We start from the raw sequence: 19,852 nt of genomic DNA on the forward strand, positions 1-19,852 counted from the left end.
AACACTTTTACATAATTTCAATTCTAACCACATATGAGAACGATAAGCGAGCGAGTGATTTCGAGTAAAATAAACATTACCTTTTCCCAAACAAAGCCATTTGCTCTTTGTGAAAATGTGTCAGAAACTGGCGAGTTTCCATTTTTACTCACTCATTCTTTAAGCGTCTAGAATACTGTACTCACAAGCTTTGTTTCCAACAACCTTATCCTACGATTTACAACACGTTCGTTTGTTTGTTACTAAGTGTAAAAGCTGCACAACAGGCCTTTCAGTAATGTGTTCGCCACATGGATTGAGCCAAACATTTTAGCGTTACAAGCTCTCAAATTTATTGTTGAGCCACCGTGGAACTACAATGTACAAGGTTTGCCTAATATAAAGTTGATTAATTGCAATCGTTTTACTATTTCCTTGGACTTTTCAGAATATAAATTATGACATGTTATTTGAACTTTGAACGACTGTTATCTTGTTACATACATTTATCTGAAACGTTATTTCAAGTGTTAACATTTTTGGTCTTAAATTTTGACTTTTAACTGTGCTTTCTAAAAACGACCCTTTCTTTTTATTCTTGTCACTAAACATGCATAATATTTTATTATTGTTTCGAAATACAACCGTCAAACAAGAGTCCACACTTGTCACACAAACACTTATCAAACATTGTCTCCATTACCAGTAACGTAATGTGTTTACATTCAGTGGTTAATAATTTTACAACACACATCAAACAGGAAGAATTATTTCAAAATGACGCAATAATAATAATGATAATTTACTAGCAGTAGAGAATAAGATCGAGCTTGTTTCAGGTACATTTAATAGTTTTACCATTTTGCGAAACTCGTTAAATTAACGGTATTATATTATTGTAGTGCGAGACGAGCGAGCGATTGTTTGTTTTAGCTTTGCGCGAAAGATTTGTTTTTCAGTGTGATTTATCAATCAGTTATTTTCGCTCGGGTGTAGTGTATCAGCGGTAACTTTACGAATGTATAACATAAATCCGATGTTCGACTCCCCTCATTGGCTAGAATGTTGATAACCCATTGAAAAACAAATATTCTGATAAGTTGAATTACAATAGTACCATTTAACATTAAGATGTTAGGCCTAAAGGAGCACAATACCTCGTCAACTTTCACCATTAACATAGTGACTTTGAAACTATTGTATTGTTTACACAAGAAAGCTTCAAGTAGCTCTTCCTTTCTATTGTCCTTGCGGTGTTGACAAAAAGCCTATTGTGCAAGGATTTATGGGAAAGAACATTAATGTGCAAAACGCTACTTTCACACGTCTTAATTTGAAATTAGTAACGTACAAATTAAGATGAATGTGATAGGAAAACAAAATACATATACAGTTTAAGTAGCCTTATCACAGATATTAGGTTGCTTGGATACATTTCCTTAGTTTATAACTCCATATCGTTTGTCATATACTTTCAGATTAAACGTTTACTGTTATAGCTACACTTATTTATGTATATTTTATTTTTGCCTGTGACGTACATTGTTGTCTGTCTACTGCGCAACTCCCGCCTGTCAACGAAATTTGTAGAAGGTTCTTGAAAGTAAAAATCAACAATGTACTAGATTTGTATGTAATACCAGCGATTGACAGTATCGTTATCAAGTGAACTATCGAGAAACTCGCGTGATCTGTATAAAAACAACGCGCTAAAAATAGCAGTATTATTAATCGGAAAACAACAGAATTTGACCAGGAACATTTATGGATTTCGAACATTATAAACCGTTTAACATTAGCGAATTACTTTGAGCGTTAGAATTTCTACGAGGACATAAAATATCTTCACCGGTAAAAATTAGCAATGTGAGGCCAATCAAGGTAGCTTAAGTAAGGTGCAACTAAAAATTAGCAATGTGAGGCCAATCAAGGTAGCTTAAGTAAGGTGCAACTAAAAATTAGCAATGTGAGGCCAATCAAGGTAGCTTAAGTAAGGTGCAACTAAAAATTAGCAATGTGAGGCCAATCAAGGTAGCTTAAGTAAGGTGCAACTAAAAATTAGCAATGTGAGGCCAATCAAGGTAGCTTAAGTAAGGTGCAACTAAAAATTAGCAATGTGAGGCCAATCACGGTAGCTTAAGTAAGGTGCAACATTAACAACTGACAATTTGTACCTCGAGAACTTGTATCGTTGATAAAATAATCAGTTCTAAACCTGATATAACACTCAGTATAGGCTGTAAGTTTGTAAAACTCCTGTGTATAAACCATCATTTGTAATAAATATTAGCAATAACCGTTATTATAAATTGTACTGTTTTTTGTTTGTATATTAAAAAAAACTGTGTTAAAAAAGGAAATTATGTGTACCAAATCTTACTGGCAAAAAGCAAACAAAAAATTGATACATATTAATAGTTAATTAATTACTAAATTTAAATTCAAATTTCCGGATATTTGAAACAGTAATACGTTAAACATACGTAATATAATAACTCGGAGATTCATCCCGAATACAATATAATAACACTCTATAAAGAGTGTTTCTGAAACAATATATCAAACGAGACCGTCAGTCTCGTCACAAAATGTTGTATTCTCAACTGATAAATAAATCTATTAAAATAGGTTTACAGAAGTCATCTGATAGCTGCTCGTATATTTAACGAGACATATCTATGACACTTCAATAAATTACAACACTGAAGCGCCTTCTTTATTGCTGCATGAGATGGGAAGGATTTTGACGGTCACAAGCTGCGTTACGTAAGCGTTCTAACGACACCCACACCTTAAGCCTGCGAACAATTTTAATCACCTATCTTTGTACACTGCATAATTACCGATGTTCATTTGGTGATGACGTAAAGGTGGTGGGCATGGAAACCAATCCTTCGACAAATGTGATGTGAAAGACATTACAATGTGTGTGTTTTTTTTCCCAAAAGCAATTAAAAAACAGCAGTAATAAAGCATACTAAATCTCTATTTTACAGCATAGGTTTATTTCCATAAACATAATTGCAACCAGTAAAAAAATAATAACTTACACAAGAAAGTAACAAAAACAAAAGTAGAATTATGTCTACGCCTCACACACAAACATATAATTAAATATTTTTTGAATACAACGGCTCAATTTAAGCCTAAAAGCCAAGGCCACTTTCTAAGTTATCACTCTTAATCAAATAGTACAGAACATGCAACAGGATGTTTCAACGGTATTTACTTCGTAAAAAATTGTTTCTTTGTATTTAAGCACAAGGTTACACAATGTGCTATTTGTGCTTTAAGAAACCCAGATTTTTGTGTTCTAAGTCCGCAGACATACCACTGCTCGTGAAGTAAAACACCATGTTAATCAGATATCCGGTGAAAATGGTTCCCACAATAGTAGTACGAAAAACACTGACATGTGGCGGGAAATGTTTCAATTACGTAGAAATTATAAATTCGCACTTTTGATGCAATTCTTTTTAGCGGAGGTGGGGCGAACACAAAGTGTGTTTGTCTTCCCTTTGTATTAAATTTGTTACCAACTTCCCCAGTATTCAGCCACAGCACTGTAACAGGTAATTCTTATATACTAAAGCAGTGTTACCACAAGTGTTTTGTGGCGCCCCCTATTGTAAGTATATGTTTCGCTGCGCATACTGTACGTGTTATTTTTCATGTTAGTTGTTGTCATTATATAATTCATAGCAGTCATATTTGTGAGGTAGTTTCAAAGCGTTTATATACTTAAATTTGTACTTTCAGATATAATTTATGTACTTTTGTAGTTATAGTTGTGCACTCCCCACTCTGAGGGGGCGTACCCCACAGTCTGCGCACCAAAATACCAAGACTCGAAGACAGAATTTAAAAATTCGAAAACATAACACTGAAAAAAAATGATCGTCTGATGTATATGTTGTGTTTGGTAGAGATTACATGTATTTTTATACGCCGTAATGAAACTACGTGGCTGTTATGGGAAAAATACTGTGTAGTTAAAAAAGCGAGCACTAATTACAAAATTAATTGAACGCATGCTCATTACATTTTCCAAACAGTGCGTTCTTCCCAAGGTGTCTACCCAGAATCGTTAATTACGTTAGTCAGTTTTAAGATGTTAGCACTGTCCATGGCAAATATTACTGACAGTACCGAATGTACTTCTGTAGGGTCCCCGAAAGTGTTGTAGTCTACAGAGTGCACTATTATTCACGTGATTCATGGCATACGCACGTTTTTACCCAAATCACGACAGCACATTAAGCGTCCCTTGTACGACGTCATTTCAGCGTTTACTAATTGGCTGACAGACAACACACTACAGTACAGTAGTTCGAGTGGTTAAAACAGAGACCCCTCCAGGTGGCCTTTCGGGAAAATAATCTATAAAATATCTCCAAAAATATGCATGGCAAATCTGTGATCGTGCAATCATGACATGGGTAGAATTATTTAATATTGAAAATATAAAATAAAATTACCATTGTCTACACCAAATGTAAAATCACGTCTACAGAATATAACTTGACGTTCCTGCTGTTGTCGCCTATCACACTGTACCATGATCAGTATGCTGGTCAAGCAGCTACGACATAAAGTTAAATTGATGGATAAATATTACGTCAGTAAACCAAAAAACTATCGCCACTGAACCTGCATTGTGAACGAACACAAAAAGTACTGTTCATTTCAATTAATTATAAACAGCAGACGGAAATAAGTTTGCGATACTGTAATATGTTCCCGACAAACATCATTAAGTCGAGAATCAACGGTACTGACTGATAAACAAGAGCGACAAACGTTACATGTTACGTAGAGAATCACAAGTTTTCAATTATAGTTTCTCATGTGTTTCAAAATGCTCGTAGCGTGTTCATGTTTCTAAGCAAACGCTGCAGTATTTCAATTTTAATAGAGTAAGAAAAACTGATTATTAAATAAATCGTAAGCTGTTTCAAGTGCAGAAAACGTTATGTAGTAAATTATTTGTTAACTTTAAAACATTATTAAAACAATTAAAAACGCTGTTAGTTTTAATTTACGACAACAGGCTAACAGACACCATCTTGTGCTTTCGTTCTTCCCACGAATCAGTTACACAGTATAAAAACTGATGAATTACAGGACAAAAATACAACATTATGATATGTTTACACAAACAATTGTAGTATAGCTTATTTTGCAGTTCACTTTCTCAATTACTTTTAACCATTGTGCTATTTTAGTTTCGGTTTTCTTTTATTCTGTTCCACGCACCGCTTTCTAGCAAAAAAAAAAACAAAACAAATGCTGAATGTCGTTTCTGAAATATAAATTAAAATGCGAACAATCGATTCTTAAAAGGTAAAAAAGTGGGAAAATAGTTTTAAAACACTTGAAATGTGATTTAGAGACACAACAAGCGACATTGTGGAAGCAATCGTAACGTGATTGACTCGTATCTCTGCGAGTTTCTTTGGCGTTGTTGTCATGGAAATAATTCTCTTCAAGCAAGTACTTGTGGTTATTTTAAATTTTCACATTGACGTTCTTACACTGTCACTGGATAAATTGTATTATATTGGTGTTTTGTATATATTTTAAATATATACGTATGTATGTGATGCTAAAAGTACTTGTTTCATAAGCAAAATAAAAAAAAATTATTAAAATAGTTCATTTCATTTCTCCAATTTTTAATTTAAATTTGTGAAAATCAGCATAAAAAGCACAATAAAAAAATCCATTTTCTTTTTTATTTTAACGCGGTGCATGAAACAGAAAAGGCCCTCAGTTTCATTTATTATCTATTAAACTTTTGTTAAACACGAAATATCAAAAACATAAGAGGCCTTACGTACTCGAATTTATTAATGAAATGTAGATCGTCTTCTATTTTTGTGCGTGTTTTTAAAGCAAAGACAAAATACAAAGGCCAATAAAAATTCAATTACGTTTCTCGTTTTAAAAATAAACGTAACTGTCTCGTTAAACAAAGTAGGCTATGTCGTATACTAACTGTGTTGTTTTATAAAAGCATCTCGTTATTTTGACTCGGAGTGGCACAATCACGGCGAAAATGCCTTTCTGCTCATAACAACCCTCTATAAAAACCTAACACTTATTTCCGACATGCAATTGATAGTGCATGGAAAAGAAATGAAGCAAAACACCGTGCGACAAACAACGTGTTTCAACTTTGTCTGTAAAGCTCATCCCATTTGTACATGACGTAGCGATTTTAAAAGTTCAAACTACACCTCCACCAATGTTATTACACTGAAGTAACCCCCCCCAAAAAAAAAAAAAAAAAAAAAAGAACACACACAAACAAACTTTAAAATAATCGTAAGCGTGGTCGAAGTTAACAACACTTGAGCTTTTAACAAAAGTGATTTTCACTTCTTGGTACAGACGCTGTTGGGAAGAAATGAAAATCCCTTTTGTTGAAAAGAAAGAAAGAGATTATTATTTAGATATATATAAAGAAACCACAAAGGATAATCGGTAATATGTATATTTAGTTTGGCACGTCGGTTTTGAATAAGAATATTATTCTGTCATAGTCTCATACTATCATCAGCGCCTTTCGTGGCGAGCTAGTACAACTCAGATGAATAGTTAACTGGTCTGATGCAGAAGAAAGTATATTCAAAGTTCAAGGTAAATATTAATTCTAAAATATATTTAAAACTATTAACAGTAGAAAATGTATTAATTAAAATCATGTTTTTTAAATTAAATTACAAAATCCTTCCGTCTTTCTTCACTTTGCGGAAATTCCAAACAAAACTCTTCACTGAAACCAATGTTATTGTTGTTCCAAAATTATAATTTCGTTAAACGTCCAACAATATAGTCAAAAAATGGGTTGATAATTCATTTGCTTTCCTGAAAGCAGTTCTTAAAATTACGTGTTTTTTTTTTTATTATAAAACCATTAACTTGTTTGTATGTTTGAAACAGATCAAATAAGTTAGAATTTTAAGACATTAAAAACAAAGGGTACTTTAAAGAAAATACCCTCACGTACATCAAATTGGCGGTTCCACATATACGCAGCGTTAAACCAATATACCCTTATTTAAGTCAAAAGGTTTTAAATACTTAAGTTGTGAATAAATATTATTTATTAAATATTCCAATAGAAGAAAATGAAATAATACAAGGTTTAGTTAACTTTACACAGCATTTTCCAAATGCTCTCCCAAAGAATGAAATGAATGTAGAAACTGAAGGCAACTGTTATCTTCACTGTCGATGCTACGTATAAAGATCATGAAACAAAAATGCGATTTTTAACTGGAATAAAATTATTAGTTAGTGTACAGAAACCTTTACGGGATTTTCTTAACATCCATCATATTTAACCGCCTATACACTGGTATACAGTATTTGCCCCAATATAATGTATATTCAATTTTGAAAGATTAGAGAAAATTTGATTTTTTCCACGTTAATTGTATAAAATGTATTGAACAGTTTCTAAATACAGTAAATAACTGTTGATGTATTAAACATTTTTGAAAATCATTTATTATTTTTTGTGCATTATTCGTGTTAAGGTACTAAATTAATCATTCGTCTTCACATATACTTTCACCCTCACTAGAATGGTCGCTATCATCGTATTAACTTCTTTGAACCACTGCTTCATCCTTTCTGATTCTTACATTGTATCATCATCCATTGTATTGGATAAGCAACGTTTTTTTTTTTGTTGTTTTTTTGAAAACTTCAGTTGTGGTTTAATGACCTTCCGTGGTAGCTTCTAGTAAAATGATTAACAAAACTAAAAGTGCGCGAATATAATGCGCAGTTAATTTCCCGGAGGTATTGGGAGAATATAAACGGTGCATTACATTCGAGCAAACGTGGTACTTGTAAAGGAATGTGTGTGAATACGACACTGGAGTCACGAACATTTATCTTATATACAGAAAATGAACAAATTCTGTTTTACAGCAGTACACAATTATGATTAACAGAAACAGAGAAAACAGTATCAGTAGAAGAAAACACCAACAGTTGCACGTGCTGAAGTGGAAATAAGCCTAATCTCATGAAGCATTGGTTTATTACCAATGTGACAAGGCCAGGGCAAAACTACAATAAGCACTGACAAACAATATAGAAGGTTGTATACTAATTAAACGATTTGAATTGCGTGCAAAGCTACGAGGCCTATCTGCGCTAGTCGTCCCTAATTTAACAGTGAAAGACTGAAGGGAAACAGCGACTCATCATTATACACTGTCAATTATTTTAAGATGGAATAGTGGAATTGACCACCACATTATAACCCTCCAACAAAAAAGGCCGAGCATGTTCAGTGATCTGGAGGATTCAAACCTGCGACCTTCAGAATGCGAGCCAAGATATACTAGTTAAAAATCCAAATCCTGGGTGAGTACCCACATCTACGTTCTCTTCACCTTATGAGATAAATAAGAATGTCTTAGAAGTTGCTAATTTTAACAGTCATCATGCAATACCATGAATCATACAGCATATGCTTAGTAAAGGTATTGGAGATGTTACAAGATACACGAGTAGTTCAGCTGGGAATACAACATTCTGGTGCAAATTACATGTTAAGTATTCATAATAATAGTGAATGTAGAACTGGTTACATTAGTATAGCTTTCTTTGTATTGCACACAAAGATACATGAGGGAACACAGCTAATTATCCTTACACCCATGAACTTATGGGCTACTATTTTACCAATGAATGGTGAGATTGATCATCACATTATAATGCTTCCATGGCTGAAAGAGGAAGCATGTTTGGTGGGACAGGTGTTCGATCTCATGACCTTCAGATCGTGATCCAAGCACCCTAACCACTAGCTATACTAGGCCTACCTTAGTATCAACCGAATCCTTCAGTTATATTCAATACACATGTCAAAAACATAGCAAATGGTTTTATTTTACATTTCTATAATACAAAAAGCTTTCCCCCCACAGTATCTTTATTTTGCCAAAAAAAATAAAAAATTTAAATGCATAATATTTCCTTCATGCTATCACATGTTTTGCACAAATGGTCAAGAGATTTTTTTTCTAGCCTTTTAAGAAGTACATTACATTTTAAACCTTCAAGTTACTGGTTTATTTACAATCATTCAATACAGGTGGGTACACACATTGCATGATAAAGATATTTTGTTTTCTCTTGTTGCTATACTTGATGTGAAAATAGAGCAGATTAACTGAAAAAAACTATATATAAAATAGACAGGCAAGCCTAGTGATTATTACTTTTATCATGTTGCATACTGATGACATATTTGTTAAGTGTATATGTGAGTGTTCCTCATATGGGTCCTGTAAACAAATTCATGGACTCAAAAGCAGTTTAATGCACAACAAACAAACAAAAAGAAAAATACTTAAGAAGCCAATAGATCTATTATTAATAATTCTACAGTTAAGTAAATTTGACCTTTTATGACTGTTTGTATAATTTTAAGCTTTGAACTGTAAACCACAAGATTTTCAGAATGAAAACTATTATTTAACACATTATCTCTGTTACATTCACACATAGGAGTTTGTTTACTGAGGAGGGTATAAGTAGTGATTAAAAGTTTAATAATGTTGCCTAAACATGTGAAAGTAGAAACTGTCCTTTTCACCTGCTATGACCTTGAAAGTTTGACCTAGTGATTATCTTTTACCCATGTTAATAAAAAATCATACATTTCAAGTACATTATTAAATGTCAATAAGAGTAGGGCAGTGTGTTACCAAACCCTATGTTTGTAACTATACTTGTTTGTTCTAATTTGTAAGCAGCAAAGCTCAGGAATTGTGTTGTTTTTAAAACACGCACGTCTTTAAGCAGAAACATGCTCTGCACTCACTGGCTAAATATGTACCTTATTCAAATCATAGTGGCTGCTAAGTTAAAAATTGTCGTATACATAAATACATTTATAACTATCAAAAATTCAAAACTAAAATAAAATCCACATGAAATAAACTACACAGACATCTTAAGTTAATAAATGATTTAAAAACAGTGCCATCTGGATGAACAAAAATAAAGTTAGTTTATCAAAAATTTTTTCTCTTTTCTCACATTAAGCAATTCTTGCCTGCTGTTAGAAGTGGATTATATATATATATATATTACTTAGGTGTCACAATGTACATATATGAACATTGTGCATATTTTTATGTAGAATAGTATTATGGTTACTCATATAAACACTGCAAGCTGACATTTATCATAAATTATTTTTTCTTTAATTTGATGCTTTCGAAACAGTCATGAGCAAGAAATAGTGAACAGAAAGACTTGTATCCAGATGGTTTCATATAAAATTAGCATATATGACTGTACTTTTCCATAACTTCTCAAATGTCTCTCTTAAAATAATGCACATAAAACATTTGAAAATTACCATTACTTAGCTTAATAAGCATATGTAGAACATTATGTTGTCATACGTCAGCCACAATAAATCCATTTCAGCAATTTAATATAGGTTGCTCCAGTTTTAATTATAGATTAAATGGCAGATATTTAAGAACATTTGTAACAATATACATTTACTTAAAATTAGTGGTTTTTTGTTTACAGTGCATTTGAAAAAATAAGTTTTTTAAAGAAACTTAAAATATTAATATTCAATAGGACATAATAAATTTATCAAAATGGCACAAAGTTACTTAAACAACAATAAATGTTTGGACAATGTTCCACAATGCCATCGTAAGGAGATAACGTCAAACAATATAGAATTATCCAATAATTTAATAACTTTTTCCACAAGTTTTAACAATGGTGCTTTCAGTTTAATTTATACACAATTACTGTCTTTTACCCTATTTAATAAGGTTTTAAAGTTTTATATTATACTATATAAAAGGAAAAAAAAACTCACAAAATTCTACTCAATTTAAAATGGTTACTGTTTAAATTCTTCTAACATTAAGAAACAATACATGCCAACATCAATGGAGGTTAAGTGTTGCATATAATAGTAAGTTTGTTTGTTTTGTTTTTAATTCAAGAAGCAGAAACTGAGACTAAATTGAAGTTACTCGTGATGGTGAGAAACCTACTTGGAGTGAAAATGTATTCTTAAGATGGCTGGTATGGGTATTAAAACTTTAATTAAAATAAAGTGTAGAACAATGTTTCAACCTTCATACACCATTTTCAGGAAGATGACCTAAGGTCAAAACATTGTTCTGTGCTTTATTAAAGTTCTAATACCCATACCAGCCATCTTGAGAATACATATAGTGAACTCTTTCTTACTCACTGTGTAGGTGTTGTAGTATCAGTTATCAGGTTCTAAATGATACAGATCCACAGACTTGGCATGGTCAAGAAAGAAACTGACAGGGTTATTAGATTATACCTTTAGTTGGATTTAAATACATGCTCATATTTACTGAGGTTTAATAATAAACTAATTTACTGTGTCTCAAGTATCAGAAGTTCTGGCTTGGTTATTGTGTTATCTGCAAGGGTGTTTAAATTCTGTCAAAAATACTTTTTAAAGCTACAAATACATTCACAACATTTACTGTGTTTATTCTGTCAAGGTCACGTTTTTAACCAAAATAAATATGTGATGTGCACTGTAACTGAATACCTTACTGGTACAACTGCTTATGATAACTGTCTAGCAAACACAGGCACTCAGATACTAAAAATAAAGTGAAAATCACAAACAAGTAAATTTTACTAAAATGTATGACAACTCATATACCATCACTTTATATTTCACATGTAATTGACAAATAATGTGGTCCTAAACTGAGAAATTTTCCATACTTCAGTTAAACATAATTACTGATACTTCTAAGATACTGAAGTTCCTTTAACTAACCTAGAAAGTTATAAGTACCATATGCATTTTTCATTAAGACTGAAACTCAGTATCACACTTTTTACACATGGAAAAAAACAACAGGTCATAATCAAATTTGCAAGATAAAAACAAACAAACTGTATCATTATTTATTGTCTCAAATAAATTAGGAATTCTATTAGAAATATCATTATTGTTTCTACCTTCTTAATGATAAAAAAAAAGTTTCATTTGTCTCTAACTTCCATATATCTTGTCACAATGGAGTTAACACTGTAATCCTTACTGAAAATTAACGATTTTTCTAGCTAACTTGACATGAACTTAGATTCTCTAGATTAAGAGAAACTAGAATAGAAAACAATTTTACCTACAACTGTTTAGAAGTCTCACTCGTAGCCTACTTGAATGTATCCAAAGCAAAATGAATAATTCCAAGCTAAACCTTGCTTAAGGTTGATTTTTCCCATAACGTATTTCAAACTATAAACTTCAGAATGTATCATAAAAAGCTGTAAAGTATAACGTAATATTTTCCTTGGTTTGATTATAAGTAATGGTCATTATATCATATACAAAATGTTTAACTGGACGACTGCTGGAATAACTTAAACTATACAGTGAGTTTGGTTGGAAGCATATTTATTAATAACTATTTGCAAGTTATAAAAAAACAAAAAAACCTCTGATACATATTTATATTATCTTAAAATTCCACAAATCATGGACAGTAATATTAATGCACAAGCTTATAAGCTGCAAGTTTTTCATTTCCTACGAGTTTATTTCAAATAAGAAGTTTTCAATTGAACAGAAAATGATAATATGTTCATACTGATGAACACCTAAAAGAATTAATAATTATTTAAACTGAGCTAACATTAACGTAATAACTACTTAATATGTTTTAACCATGCTATGTGTATTATTTATTCATTACAGGTTTGGGCACATTGCTTTTGCAATTATTAGCACTTCAATCTCAAATACAATGAAAGATTAGGGTTACAGGTTTACATAAACTAATGATAAAAATTTAAATAATCAAAACTTTCCTGCAAATATTATTACTTATAAGTTGTAATTATATAATATTATTACATTCAAATATTATCTAAATACACATTTTAAAATTCTACTAACTTATTAATTCAGCAACACCGAAAAACACGAACTAATTTATGCTCTAACAACAGTATTAAACTTCAAGGAACAAATTTATTGATATATATAAAAAAATTACAACTGTAAATTACAGCATATTGTCATCAGTGCAATTTAAAAGTTTGTAGTAGCCAGTCATACTGGTTGTTATTTACTTCAGTTTTATATATCGTTTTGTTTTCAAATTTCACCCAACTAGGTTAAAGACACTACTCGTAAAAATTTTACTGTTTTCAGTTTTCTTTTATTTGTTGATTTACCAAGTCTGAAGAAAAACCCTCATAAAATTACAACGATAAAGAGAGAGAAAAAAAAGTTACACAAAAAGTAATCGTTATAATACACATTATTTAAATAAATAAATAATATTTGTTCAGCTTTCTACAACAAAATGAAACAATTAATGTAAACAAATTTCTAACTTACCAGGCCATCGTGAAATAACATCGTCGTCTACACAAAATCAGTGTTAAATTTACAAACATTTGTTTGAATAATTAAATAACGAAAACAAACATGTACCATAAGATCGTAACACCAGAGATCAATTGACATTTTGTTTAAGAACGCCCTCTTTTAAAAGAAAAATACAATATGTTTTTTCGCTAAAACTAAATTTTGAAAAAGATTTATAAAATAGTAAATGCTTAAATAGCAGGGATGCTATATTTAACATAAATCCTATCAAAATTAAAATTAACCAAAAGTCAGTGACAAAAGTTCAAAATCCTATTGTATTTTGAAGAATTTAAAATAATAGAAAATTCAATAAAGAGGCATGCTTAAATTGGTTATGCTTGTTTGTTTTTTGAATTTCGGGAAAAGCTACACGAGGGCTATCTGCGCTAGCCATCTCTAATTTAGCAGTGTAAGACTAAAGGGAAGGCAGCTAGTCATCACCACCCATGGGCAACTTTTGAGCTACTCTTTTACCAACGAATAGTGGGATTGACCGTCACTTTTATAACGCCCCCATGGCTGAAAGGGCGAGCATGTTTGGTGTGACGGGGATTTGAACTAGCAACCCTCAGATTACGAGTTGAACGCCTTAATTCATCTGGCCATGCCGGGCCATTGGTAATGCACACTCTACGTAACATTGCTTTATATATATATTAATTTCCTAAAAAAAAATTGAATCTATAATATTAAAATAATAACGTGTACGCGCATGGGAAGCTTTGTATACGTTATTAAATTTTTCAAAAATAAAATTAATAGTGGTGAAGTAAGGACGAAGTCACCATAGGTCTAGTTTGTTTGTTTGTTTTTAAATTTCGCACAAAGCTACTCGAGGGCTATCTGTGCTAGCCGTCCCTAATTTAGCAGTGTAAGACTAGAGGGAAGGCAGCTAGTCATCACCACCCACCGCCAACTCTTGGGCTACTCTTTTGCCAAAGAACAGTGGGATTGACCCTCACATTATAACGCTACTACGGCTGAAAGGGCGAGCATGTTTGGCGCGATGGGGATGCGAACCCGCGACCCTCAAATTACGAGTCGCACGCCTTAACACGCTTGGCCATGCCAGGCCTACACCATAGGCCTAATACGATTGAAAATCTGGTGTAGATAGTACTGTTCATTACAAAGGGAAAGGTATTTGAGAAATAAATCTTTCGAGTAGTGTTTGAGTTAAGGTTTTGTATGCGATTTTCTTCCATTGTTTGTAGACACTAAGAGTACTGATACAGCAACCCTGTTGAGTCTTAATACTTGTTCCCGATATCCAGGTTTAAAAAGCATCATTTGATCTGATGTCTCTTACTTGGTAAATCGATCGTTTTTTGTATTTTTTTAATCAGACTACTCGACCCAAAGTGTCTTTCGAATTAAAGATGTTTAGTTGGTGTCAGTGTTGTGGAATAGGCTTAACCCGCAATCATTGAAACACTTCACACGAACATCAGAGTCATCTAGAACTCTACGCACTCACTTTCTTACATGAATAGTATAGGCTGTTTTAATTACTTTAAATACATAAAATATCTTTACGTTTTATGTGGTGTGTGCGTCCAGATAAAAAATACCACAGCTAAAAAATACGCGCAACAGAAATGTTTAGTTTTATTTGCCCTTGTCTACATTATGTAGAACAATATGTGTATGTACGAGAGATTTTTAAGAATAAACATAGAAAATAGGATCGGTAAGAAATCTGAAATATAAGTGTGGAAAATGATAAATAATTTTATTACTTGTGGCAGGCCTGGCATGGCCAAGCGCGTAAGGCGTGCGACTCGTAATCTGAGGGTCGCGGGTTCGAGCCCGCGTCGCGCTAAACATACTCGCCCTCCCAGCCGTGGGGCGTTATAATGTGACGGTCAATCCCACTATTCGTTGGTAAAAGAGTAGCCCAAGAGTTGGCGGTGGGTGGTGATGACTAGCTGCCTTCCCTCTAGTTTTACACTGCTAAATTAGGGACGGCTAGCACAGATAGCCCTCGAGTAGCTTTGTGCGAAATTCCAAAAACAGACAAAACAAACATTACTTGTGGCCGAATATCTATTTCACTTTAAAATAAAATATCAATCTTCGGATAGATTGTAAGGAAATTATCACTACCTCTACCTGGATATTTAATTCAGTTGAATTTACAAATAATGTGTCTTTGATGACTTGGTTTGAAATATTAGAAATTGAAGTAAGTGAAATATTGAATCAAGAAATTTATACTAATTTTTTATGAGAAATAAATAAATGAAAAGGCTTTTCGGAAACGAATATTATTCATATAGAGATTCAGTTCAAATCTCTAATAAACTAAGTACACCTCGCTTGGGCAAATAAATATATTTCAAAGATTAACAAGAGAGAATCTTCAATAGCCGCGGTATTTGAAATTCTTTTAAGCAGAATTAGAGTAAACTAATGTGTGAGACTTTGGGCATGGTCAATTTCATCAATCGAGAGAGTTTGTGTTTCTGAGTCCAATATTGTAATTAGATCTAAAATCAGTCAAGGGATGATGGAGCTACGAGCTGAAAGTTTATACTTGGAAAAAACAAAACAATAACCTCAAAGCCATTTTATGAGCTGCTGTGCCGCGGCTAAAAACAGTTTAAAGCAAACAGAGTCTTGTCTATTTATAATTTTCTGATCTATTAAAGCCTACTATTAGTACTTTAGCCGTAATGATTGTGTTTCTCTGAATATTTTATGGAAGAAAATTTAATTTACCTTATTTACTAAATACTACAAATATGAAAACGGAATATTGGAATTCTACTATATGTGAAGCCCCCTAGTGCCACAACGTCAAGTCTGTGGATTTGTAACACTAAAAACCAGGTTTCGATACTTGTGGTGGATACAGATAGCCCATTGTGCAGTTTTATACTTAACCACAAGCAAACAAACCATGTGCGGACCATCAGCTTTTGATAGTCCTCCAGGATAAGTGGTGTTTTTAATTTTTGTCTAAAGGTCAATTCATTTGTTATGGTTCTTTTGGGTTTCTCTCATGTTTGATTTTAATGTATCGATTTAATTTGTGCTCATAACTAAGAAACTGAAATGCAAAATCATCAGAATATTTCTTCAGAAGTTTCTTATTTATTAAATATCGTGAACTTAATTTGCATTTTATAACTTAGTATTTGAAAATAAGGAAACATGTTATTAAAACCTGTGAAGTTTCGGTGTATTTATATAAGTATAGTTTTAAATGAGGCACAAAAGCTACTAGTGTTTTAGTGTTTTCGATTTTTATACGTTAGTAGGCACTTTCGCTTTATAACATTTGAGAAAATTTCAAAAGCATTTATGGCATGGCCAGGTGAGTTAAGATAATCGAGTCGTAGTCTTAGGGTGGCGGGTTCGAATCCCCATCGCACCAAACAGGCTCCTCCTTTTAGCTATGGGGGCGTTAAAAGTGTCGGTTAATCCCACTATGCGTTGGTAAAAGAGTAACCTAAAAGTTGGCGGTGGGTGGTGATGACAAGCTGCCTTTTTCTAGTGTTACACTGCTAAATTGTGTCGCTTTGCGCGAAATTCAAAACAAACAAACATACAAGCCTGACTAAAATATTATAGTCTCAGAGAAAAAGTTAAGAGACAATTTTACAAATCATAGAAATGATAACAGATGCGTTTTTAAATAAAATATTTGGAGAAAAACTTGTGCTAAAGTGAAATTTTATTTTGTAGTTGATATTTTATAAGGTCATATATCATAATCGCTCACCAGATGGCAATAAAATAGCTTTTTCAAATATTCCCATTAGAATTTTTAACATAATTCCTTTGTTTACACAGGTTACATAAAATTGCAAGGAAGAAATTATTAAAAGAAAAAGATAAAACGTCAAAAAGGTATATATTATGCATATCTTGCAAGCGCACAATGTATACTGCATGTAGAGTAATGCGACTTTTTGTTAGAGTCACAGAAATAAACCTACAATTTCTTTCATTGCGTTATATTTTTTATTTGACCAAGATCGTAACTGGTTAATTAATTAATAAAACACACGAAGTGTTATTAAAGTTTTCAGTGAAAGTTAGTTTAAAATGAACCGTTTTTCTGTAGTGATGTGAACTATTTGTAATTAAGCACAAAGCTACACAATGAGGTATCTGTACTCTGCCCAACACAAGTATCGAAACCTGGTTTCTAGCGTAATAATTCCGCAGACATGTGCCACTGGGGGGCTTCTCTGTAATGTCGATGTCAAGGTGAGTCACCTACCTTCAAAATCAGAGTTTTAGTTGTTTCATGTGCAAAAAGATTAAGGTATAATTTATCTCTATATTAGCTTATAAAAACGTACGTTTGGTCCACTCAACTGTCACAGTTTTTAGAAACTTGGCGATCAGCTCTTAATGAATGTTATCCCCGTCGAGCCAAACATGATCGCCCTTTCAGCCGTGGGGGCGTTATAATGTGACGGTCAATCCCACTCTTCGTTGGTAAAAGAGTAGCCCAAGAGTTGGTGGTGGGTGGTGATGACTAGCTGCCTTCCCTCTAGTCTTACACTGCAAAATTAGGGACGGCTAGCACAGATAGCCCTCGAGTAGATTTGTGCGAAATTAAAAAACAAACAAACAAACTTAATGCATGTTAATTTTCAGTCAGGGGTCAGTTCTCTCACAACTGAAAACATTCCTAAAATAACAACATACACCGATGAATATACTGTTGGAAAATTACTCATGTTTTAGAATTTTTTAGGTAACTTATAGCTAGACTAAATCTGAAATATACCTTAAAATATTTAGGCTGTTTCATTGTTGTATTCTAGCACAAAGCCGTGCAAGGGCTATCTGCTAATAGCTGTCCGTAATTATTAACTGATAGAATAGATGGAAGGCAGCTGGTAAACGTCACCCACCGCCAGCACTTGCGTCACTATTGTCTAAATGAACAGTGAGACTTAATCTCACTGTTTTAGCGCACCCATCGTTCCGAACTGCGGAGCGTACATTTGCGGCAATGGGAAAGCGAGTGGTGAACCCCCGATTTCACAATCCGGACACGCTAAACACTAGGGTACGCCTAGCACATGTTATTTGACAAATTCATTATTCTGTGGACAGAAAGTGCTTTGTTCTATACACGTGATTTGATCTTTAAGTTACTGTATTATAATATAATGATCATTCATTAATGAGGAGTTCGGTTAACGACATAATTAATGACCGTTTAATTTCATTATTATACCAGGAACATTTAATAATACTAAAGCATAAGCTTTTTCTCAAAGTTTAAAAAAATAATTTAGATAATCTAATTGGTTATTACGTAAGTAAGCAGACTCTGGTTGGCTGTTTCGTGTTTGTCCTTCCTTTGTTACTTTTAAACCCATCTCTTCGCCCACTCTCTTCTTTTCTCTTGTTACAAACTTCTTACTTATTCCATGGAGAATAATGTCAGACGAGACTCTGGATTAAATATATTTTCTTCCCTCAAGCATGACGCATTAATTCTAAAACGTGACCTGAAAGCTCGTGTTTTTATAATAAAATATGTTAGTTTCTTTGAAGATAAGTACAAAGCTGCACAATAGGCTGTGTTCTGTCCACTTCAGGTATCGAAACCCGGTTTCTAGCGATGTTAGTTCGCAGACATACCGCTGTGTTAGTTAGGGATCAATATATTATTAATTTAGGCCCGGCATGGCCAGGTGGGTTAAGGCGATCGACTCGTAATCTGAGGGTCCCGGGTTCGAATCCCGATCGCACCAAATATGCTCGCCCTTTCAACCGTGGGGGCGTTATAATGTACGGTCAATCCCACTATTTGTTGGTAAAAGAGTAGCCCAAGAGTTGGCGGTGGGTGGTGATGACTTGCTGCCTTCCCTTTAGTCTTACACTGCTAAATTAGGGACGGCTAGCGCAGATAGCCCTCGAGTAGCTTTGTGCGAAATTCATGAAACAAAGAAACATCACTAATTTCCCAACAAAATTAGCCATTCAACCACAGGAAGAGGGAAAGCTACCTTCTGTTCAGCTTATGCTGTTTTGTTATTCTTTAGAGTTCAGACAAGAGGCCGTTTTATACGTTGGGCTTAGCGATGGTTCAAAGTTTAGGATTTTTTTTAAATAATATTTTTATTTTCCTGTTTGCTAATCTTATTAGACGTCTGAGTTAGTATTAACTCTGCATCTGATATCCTCACGAGATGTCTGTTTTAGTATTAACTTTGAATCTGATACCCTCAAGACATGTCTGTGTTAGTATTAACTTTGAATCTGATACCCTCACGAAATGTCTGTGTTAGTATTAACTTTGAATCTGATACCCTCACGAAATGTCTGTGTTAGTATTAACTCTGTATCTGATACCCTCACGAAATGTCTGTGTTAGTATTAACTCTGTATCTGATACCCTCACGAAATGTCTGTGTTAGTATTAACTCTGTATCTGATACCCTTACGAAATGTCTGTGTTAG

General features: G+C 33.2%; 1 protein-coding gene across 3 annotated transcripts in view; it reads right to left on the minus strand.

Annotated features, from left to right (window-relative positions):
• The window catches only part of LOC143254266 (rap1 GTPase-activating protein 1-like), a 191,988-nt gene extending 178,466 nt beyond the window's left edge, over positions 1-13,522 (minus strand). For 2 of the 3 annotated variants that reach the window (XM_076509159.1, XM_076509155.1), the window contains exon 1: positions 13,385-13,522. Coding sequence is in view for 1 of the 3 variants with exons in the window: in XM_076509153.1 (XP_076365268.1) it covers positions 81-142 (62 nt within the window). In the remaining 2 variants the exon portion in view is untranslated. Of the gene's footprint in view, positions 1-80; positions 158-13,384 lie in introns of those variants that run through there. The other variant, XM_076509153.1, reaches the window with a different exon arrangement.
• Between the last annotated feature and the right edge of the window lie 6,330 nt (positions 13,523-19,852).

The sequence above is a fragment of the Tachypleus tridentatus genome, chromosome 6 (assembly GCF_004210375.1).
Source record: "Tachypleus tridentatus isolate NWPU-2018 chromosome 6, ASM421037v1, whole genome shotgun sequence".
NCBI classification, from domain to species: domain Eukaryota; kingdom Metazoa; phylum Arthropoda; class Merostomata; order Xiphosura; family Limulidae; genus Tachypleus; species Tachypleus tridentatus.